The sequence below is a fragment of the Rhinatrema bivittatum genome, chromosome 5, assembly GCF_901001135.1.
Source record: "Rhinatrema bivittatum chromosome 5, aRhiBiv1.1, whole genome shotgun sequence".
In the NCBI taxonomy this organism is placed as follows: Eukaryota; Metazoa; Chordata; class Amphibia; order Gymnophiona; family Rhinatrematidae; genus Rhinatrema; species Rhinatrema bivittatum.
The window spans coordinates 123113020-123121620 of record NC_042619.1 but is presented as its reverse complement, the minus strand read 5'-3'; the positions used below and the strand labels follow the sequence as shown (position 1 = coordinate 123121620).

Genomic DNA, 8601 nt, shown 5'->3' with positions numbered 1-8601 from the left:
TGTGTGTGTTACAGATAGCCACAAAAGCTCCTTAGTTGTGGGGGAGCAAGGGCAAAGCTAGTGCTGAAACTGAAACTAAAAGACCTATCGGGTCTGAAAACTTCAGACCCGATAGGTATTTTAGTCAGTCTGCTGTTACATTCTGTGTTCTTATATAGGTAGGGGGAAGAGAGATAAATACGAAATACGGGAATGGAGAAAGACTGAGGCTAGAGATAGGAAGCAGAAGTCCAAAAGAAGAGTGAAATAAGAAAGAAGGCGCCGACTTCCCCATCAAAGGATGAATGAGAAGCTAGCGCGACAAAAAAAGGAAAACAGATCAAGTAAGACTTGAGATAGCACAGTAGGCAAGTTGGAAGGAGCAGACTGGGTGGGCCAAATGGCCCTTTTCTACCGTTCCTATGCTGCTGAAAGAATACAGCATCAGACTAAAGGGAGGAGAGAAAGAAGTCAATCGGCACTTGACCTGATCAAATATCAAGTTATTTTTATTTATTTATTTTAGATTTATATTCCGCTTTTCACACTTTTTATTCAGATACTGTAGGCAGGGTTGAGTTTAGAAGGGTGCGGGGCCCTAGAACTCTGAAATTATATACTGGTGATGTTGCTACCATACCGGTGAGGGGACCAGGGAGGTTTCCCTTATTTGATCGCTCCTAATAATAGCCCTGCTGAAGGGTAAAACACAAGGATGAACTAGTGAGAAAAGCAACATCAGAAATAGAATTATAACAAAGTTGGAGAATTAATGACTTTAAACAAGTTAGAGAAATATTATTCTGAAATCTCAGTGTGTGGGGTTTCCATAATGATATGCAGAAGTTAATATTAATTTGCTCTTCAATTCTCTCTATAAGCAACATCTTAAGCGTTGTTCTTGCTGTACTTTGTCCTGCCCTGACAGTTTGGGGATGAGTCGCTTCTTCACTTGCAAATCTCAGGCTAAGCCACACCACAGCTTCCGGACGAAGGGCTGGGAAAAGACAGATTAGAGGGGAGGAACCGTCTCGTTATTGCTGTGCCCGTACCCTCGCACGTTTGGCCGTGACAGCGGATTGGCTCCGCCTCTCCGCCGTCGCGTCAGTGGCCGGAAGTGACGTTTTCCCGCGGTTTGATTGCGAACTGTCGCGGAGGATAGGAGAAGAGGTGGAAGCAGAAGCTTTCTGCGAGTTACCGGCCCCAGGGGAGATTAGAATAAGAAACCGCCGGGAACGGAGCCGGCGAGCGTCATAGTGTCAGTGTCATGCCGCCCAAGAGCCAGCGCAGAGCGGCGGCCCCTGCCCTGGAAAGCCCGCAGTGTACCGACCTGCTTCTCCGTGAGCCAGTGTCCGCCGCCGCCCCAGGGAGGTGAGTGTAGCCCCTGCAGACACAGGGGGCGAGGAAGCCATCTCTGAAAACAGCCATCAGCCAGCCCCTGTCGCCTCCCAGTCTGGTCTTTTACCCCATCCTTCAACCATCTTCTACTTCATTATCCATCTAGACCCCATTCATTTCTCCCTCATCTAGCTTTATAACTTTTTTTTTTCTCGTCTATCCGCACATCTTTTAGTTCCTTCCTCCTCCCAGTCTATCCACTTTCTCCCTTCCCATGACTCTATCATTTATCTTCGCTTCAACCTCCTGCTTCTCTCTTCTCATCTACCAACTTATTTTCTCTTTCCTTTCTCAGCTATCCAGTCTCTGCTCATTCATTCTCTCTTTCAGCTAGCCTTTCTCAGTCTATCTCTCCATCCCTTCTAAACAGCAGGGAGGGGCAAGAACGCCAGACTACATTTAGGCTGATACAATAAAGTGTGCCCAGCCTAACACACAGGTTAATGAGCGCTTGGACGTGCATTTTGGATGCAGGGCCATAACTCCCATGTGATAAGGGGATCAGTGCCTCCAAAACGTGTATCCAAACAAAGGTGTAGCTAATAGCACTCATCACATGTAAATGCCATGTAGGTGAGGCTATTAGCTATTACCCCACAATGCAAAAAATCACCATACACCCAAGGTGCACTTTTGAACCTGTCAATTTTTATGCTTGCCCCGAAGCAAGTGAAAAATCTTACCAAGTGTCAACGGGTCAACTTAAAAACAAAAAATACTGCTTTTCTGTGGTTCCTCCTTCTCAGTATTGTCATGATACAAGTAGGAGCCATAGAAAGCAGGATCCTAAAAATTTAAAAAGGCTTGATGGGGGAAAAAAAATTTCTGGATGCGCAAATACATGTTCCAGGCCATGTATATTGTGCCGGTAAATTTGCTGCTGTGGGATAAAACGGATGCTTGTAAAGTGAGTGTCCGTTTTGGTAACCCGCACACAACCACGTCTCCTGGGTGCCTGATGCCAAGTACACATTAGGGACATACAAATTATCCCTAGTGTGTTTGTGTTAGCTCGGCAGCTCATTTACATATTGCATTGGGCACCCAGCAGAGGTGAATTTGTGTACATTAAAAAAACGGGCACCTGGTTTGAATGCATGTTTTTTTATGTGCATTTTATTGCATCGGTCTCTGCCTATATGGGTTTCTCAGTGCATCTGAGAAGGTTTGAGATGATGAATGAAAAGGCTGGGTAATTGCTTATACATATTAAGGTAATCTATTTCCTCTTAGTCTTTCTTTTAGTGTTAACACTAAACAGCTGCCTCTGGGCTCCTGTCAGAACTCATCTGAGGTTGGGTGCTGATTGCTGTATGAGTGAGTCAAAATCTAAATTCAAAGGGATTAATTTGTTTCCCCTCTTGCTTGATAGAGCAGAGCATTTCCAGATATCACTTCTAGTTTGTGTTTTGTTTTGTTTTTGCAAAAAAACATTGGTATTTGCAGGACCATTGAGTGTGGATGGGAAGGGGCAACCATCCAGGCCCTTGCTCACTGCAATTGGCCACAGAGCCTCTGAAATGATGTCATTGCAAATATATCGCATCCTAAAATACCAATGTAGCTCCTATTGGAAAAACTGAACAAGCTGGACTACACAGATTGCTACACACTACTTTACCTTGATCAAACAGACAGAACATGGATAGACCTTCCCCAAATACAGAATAACTATAAATTAGAAATATGCAGACAATGTAAACTTGAAACACCCAGAAGCCAGATGCTGCTGCAGTGCAACATTGGAGAAACAGAATCAGAAATGCTTTTCTTCCTGTACTATGCATAATACAGATATCGGAGATACTGCACATTCATGTTCCCAAGGATTTCCCCAACATATGAACTGCCCCCCCCCCCCCCACACACCTACAGACAAGAATGATGATGTGGGCTTAATGGCCTTAAACTAACACACTGGGTCAGGCCAAGGGTCCATCAAGCCCAGCATCCTGTTTCCAACAGTGGCCAATCCAGGCCATAAGAACCTGGCAAGTACCCAAAAACTAAGGGGTAGATTTTATAAAAGTACGCATGCGTGTACTTCCATTCACGCACCAGGTGCAAACAAAAGTACACTGTATTTCAATAGATACACGTGTAGCCGCGCACATCTGTTAAAATCTGGGGTCGGCGCGCGCAAGGCTGCCCGCCGAGTTGCGCAGCCGTCCTCCGTTCCCTCCGAGGCCGCTCCGAAATCGGAGCGGCCTCGGAGGGAACTTTCCTTCCACCCCACTGGCCCTATCTAACCCCTCCCCTACCTTTGTTGCACAAGTTACGCGTGCCGGGCCTTACGCTCACTGCTGTGCCTCTCCCCATCAGGGGTCCTCTCTGTCCCTCACCTCTCGCTTTCCAGCAAGCAGGCTGAATCCTTTCTTAGAGCAGTAATGTATAGTATTTCAAATGTAATGCCCCTATTTGGGGGGGGGGGGGGTTCACTTTCGGCAGCTGAGGGGTGATGAGTGACCCTTCTCTGGCCCCGCAGCAGTTCAGGAAGGAAAGTCAGAGTTCAAACCAATTAGGGGCCAGCAGAAGCGGAGAGGCCCAAGGGGGCGATTTACATTCACCCAAGGAATTCCAGATCCAAACAAAAAATGTTCAAAACGTAGAGATTTTATTCAAGATCCAAACCCTCCCCCCGTGCCCCCCAAAAAGAAAAACTCCAAGCAGAGCAGAAGAACAGTAGGAAATTCACTTCAGACATGCCAGTTCCAAAACAAAAGGCAAACAACTTTTTACTTCCTAGTCTTCCACAACAGTACAGATGTTTCTGACAGTTTCTCTCTACTTTACAAACGAATCCTCTGGTCAGGGGCTTCCCCAGTCAAACGTAACATTCGACTTTACCAAGATTCGTTACTCCTCAGGACCTTAGCTGCAGCACTGGATTTTCCTCTGTCCCAAGCTGTGGGCTCCCCAAGGCAGAACAGCAAAATCCCTGACTAAGGGATTTTCTTTCCCCTTTGAAACTTTCTTGGGAATCTTTCACACTCAGATCTTTGCCAAAAACAGGAATAGTTCTCTCTCTCTCTCCCTCCACAGCAGGTCTCAGCCTCAGCACAACAAACCTCTTGACTCTTGGGAGTTGCAGTTCTGCTTCTCTAAAAGCTCCAGGTCACTCTCTGACCACAGCCTCTGGTCAGCTCTTCCTTGGAGCTTGAGGAAGCCTCTTTTATGACTTCTTACCAATCAATTCCCTTTTGGGGGAAGGAACTCCTTCTCACTTCACACTTGCATACACCTCCCAACTCTGGAAGGTTCCTCTTTTTACTCTGTAGACCATTTACTTCTATAGCAAGGCCTGAGGTGCCTTACACAAACAATTCTTAAAATGTTACTCCTGAGGGGAATTCTGTGCAAAAAAAACCCCTTAAATTCTAGGCAAAGTATTGCAAAATTCTACATACTTTGTCTAAATACAGTATAATACTGTCTTTGAGTAATTTAAAAATGCAGTACAAAAAAGTTACTACTCAAAGATGCTGAATTCTCCCTTGTGTGTCATGATCCCCTTCTCCCATCTCTCTCCAAAGCTCGAATATCCCCATTGTTTTCACACCCCCCCCCCCCCCACCCGATCTTAGCTCTCTGGCCTTCCCTTTGTGGCTCTATCTCTTTTCCCCTATGGTTTAAACTCCTCCCCCCCCCCCCCCCCCACCAAAGGCTTGATATCTCCCCCAGGGTCAATTCCTCAACTCGCTCTTGCTCCCCCTCCCAGGCTCAACCCTGAATTTTGTCACCTTGCCAGCTTAGCTTTCACGGTCTATTCTTTCCTCTGTCCCTATACTCCTAAGTTCTTTCTCTGATCCCCAGCAAGACCACCAGCTGCTCTCTAGTTCTTATTCTGCTCTCCCAGGCTCCAGTCACACTTCACAGGGCAGTGCTGCTGCTACAGTCTTTTTTGGCCTGCATGGCCATTGCCACCTTATCCATCTTTGGGCCTTGTGGGGAGCCAGAAGTGTTGCAAGGAAGAGACGTGAATACTTTCATTGATGTTTCCTCTGTGTAACCCTACTGGCTCTTGTTCCCTGTGCCAAATTCTGCACGGAAACGGAATTCTGTGCAATTTTTGTGCTGCACAGTTGCACGGAATTCCCCTCAGAATTAAAATGTGTACAATAGAAGGTCTTAGCAGTTTATAATAACTTTAAGACACAACTGCTAGGCACTACGAACTTCCCAAATGCTATTTGTAAGATTTTTGCACTTTCACGGGTCTGTGGTTTTATTTCTTTCAGCTTTTGCAGGAGTGGGCTGACCACATGACCCATTTCCTCTTTTGTCTTAAAACTAAATGCTAGAAATAAAAGGTTAAATTAAAAACAAAGTATATATAAGGTGATACTTTTTCTTTGGACTTACCTTATATATGTTTATTTAAAAGTACTTATTTTCCACAGCAGACCTGCTGTGCTAGGTGGATAACAATGCAAAGTAAAATAGTATGACAATATCATAGCATATAATTAAAACTAGTGCACAGTGGCAACCCAGAATTTATATGTAAATTACATAGAGACCCATACATCTCCCATATATCAGATGCTAACTACTAATAAAGGCCTCTTGAAATAAGTAGATTGTGAGGGGCTTCTGAACAGTAGCAAGGTTATCTGTTAATTGCAGGAGGCTCTGGCAGAGCATTCCAAAGAGTAGGGCCTGTTACAGAAAAGGCCCGCTCCCTTATCTCACATCAATGAGCTTGCTTCATCGAAGGGATAGAAGAACAGTTGTTTACCAGCAGAATGGTGTCTCCAAGAGGGGGCATAAAATCAAATAGGCTGGCTAACTAAGATGGCCCATCCATTTTTATAGCCTTAAACATCACAACCGGGACTTAAAATCTGATTCTCTGCCTAAGAGGCAGCCAGTGAAGATGGTGCTCCCAGGGCAGTCTACATACAGTAAGGTGGATTGGCAGAGTTTTGAAGCACCTGCACTGCTTGCACATGAGAAGGCAATTTCATATAAAGGGAATTACGTTAGTTTATGGATGTGAACAGCAATACCTGGGCCATAGTTTGAAAATCATTCTGATCAAGAATATACTTCAAATGCTAAAAAAGCCACAGTTTATAGTATCTGGACCGCAAAACTGCTTTACTTTGTGATTTTAAATGAAAGACATGGGCAATACAGAGAATGTGGAGCAGAGCTGGAAAGTATAGGGAGAGAGGGATGGAGCAGGGGAGTACTAATAGGCAGGAGGGCAGAGCTTATTTGAAAGTTCAGATTTTTGACTGTTTTTGATTGGAATCTGTGTCTCGTGGCCTAAGTCCACAGTGGTGGACTTAGGACATCTTGAAAACCATACAGCTTCTGTTTTGAAAACATTAAAATCAAATCATTCCTAGACGTCCATGAGTTCATACTAGCTAAACAATCTTCAGTTTCTTTGCATCCAGTCAGATGAAACCAGAACAAGTGGGTTATGCACCTCTTCCAGCAGATGGAGACAGAGCAAACTAACATCACAGTAGATATACCCCTGCATGATCTCAGCCTGCCAGTATTCTCAGTCTCCAGCAGATGGTGGATGTGTATCTCCCTTCTGGGGATTGCTTCATTTTGTAAAAAGAGAATTAAGGATATTACATTGCCCCGTTCTCCTGTGGTGATACAAAAAGATTCCTCCCCCCAGTTGAGAATTCCTGAGGTGATTTCCATGGTCCCTCAGATGAGTGCCTTGGTCCGGTAGCTGTTTTTTTCAGCCGGCATGGACTTAGCTGCTTAAGCGGCTGAAAGGCAGCGGGTGCAGGAAGCCAAGTGTGGCAGTGATGGCATATGCCCTCTCCCTGTGCAGCCGGAGACTGTCTCAGGTAAGTCTGAGCTCAGGTAAGTTTAAAAAAAAAAATAAAAATTTACAGATACGTAAAAGGAGGCTTTTATACCGTTGGGTTTCCTCATTTTTTCCCGGTCTCTGTGCTCGGTGCACCGATCCGACGTTCATCCCACTCTGTGGGAGGTTGAGGGATGTGGGCAGCCTCTGTAGGCTTGGCCCTACCCTGAGGCTTTTTCACCGCGTGCCACATGGTAGGCCGCTACGGCATTTTGCGCGCTTTTCTTAGGCTGTCCTCTGCAGGATTGTTGGTTCAGCCTGTGCGTCCAGTTTCCGGTCTCTTAGTTGGGCCTTGTAATCCATGCGTCTAAGTTAAGCAGCGCCTTAAGTGGCCGCACGCAATTTACGCAAGTTACGTTGTGTGCGTAAATTGTTTTTACAAAGAAGTGAAACGTCTTCGTCTCCTTTGCGGTTTCCTGTAGCCTTATGGAGTCTAAATTTGGTCTTGGATTTCTCAGCGGATCCTACTTTTAGATCAATGCGTAGCCTGTCCTGGTTACTGACCTTGAAAATGGTGTTTCTTGTGGAGAGTTTCCGAGCTGCAGGTCTTGTCTTGCCGGGAGCCTTTCCTCCGGGTAATTCCAGGGTCGATACAGCTGTGTGTACTGTTCCTTCTCTGAATTTCACTTAAATCAGTCCATCTCCCTGCTGTCCCTGGACAAAGAGAGAGACATAAGGGAATATAGTCTGTTGCAACCCTTGGATGTCAAGAGACATATCATCCAGTATCTGGAGGTTACTGAGACTTTACGGAAAACAGATCGCCCATTTGTTCTTCACGGCGGTATTAAGGGGAACTGGCCTTGTGGGCTACAGTAGCCCGCTGGATTAAGGAGGTAGTCATTTCAGCATACTTCGATGCTGGCAAGCCGTTGCCTAGTCAGGTTCGGGCTCATTCCACTAGGGCTCAGGCAGTGTTATGGGCAGAAGTTAGGTTGCTGTCTCCCGCTGACATTTGCCAAGTGGTGATGTGGTCCTCCTTACACCCCTCTTCCAATTTTTATCCTCTGGATGTGCTGGCTCAGGAGGACACAGCCTTTGCAAGTGCGGTTATGACTGGACCACGGGCAGCCTTCCGCCTTATTCGGGACTAGCTTGGTTACATCCCCCTTGTTCTGGATTCATCTGACTGATGCTAACAAATGAGAAATTACTACTTACCTGATAATTTCCTTTTCTTTAGGACAGTCAGATAAATCCAGCTTTTCTCCCTTGGCTGCTGAATGATTGTAGTCTGATCCTCCTGTGTGACTTGCGTATTACAGGGATTACTGGTAAGGGTTAGTCCAGTCCCTAGACTGTTATTACATTGTTATCTGAGCTCAGTGTTGCTTGTTGGCCGAATATTGAAATGGTTATCTTGTTTTTTAATCGTTTTTGCTAGT

General features: G+C 45.5%; 1 protein-coding gene across 2 annotated transcripts in view; it reads left to right on the top strand.

The window, feature by feature from the left end:
• Positions 1-1051: 1051 nt before the first annotated feature.
• RB1 (RB transcriptional corepressor 1) overlaps positions 1052-8601 on the top strand; it is a 483267-nt gene continuing 475717 nt past the window's right edge. For both annotated transcript variants that reach the window (XM_029602868.1, XM_029602867.1), the window contains exon 1: positions 1052-1350. In XM_029602868.1, coding sequence (XP_029458728.1) covers positions 1247-1350 — 104 coding nt within the window. In that variant the 5' untranslated portion in view covers positions 1052-1246. The remainder of the gene's footprint in view (positions 1351-8601) is intronic.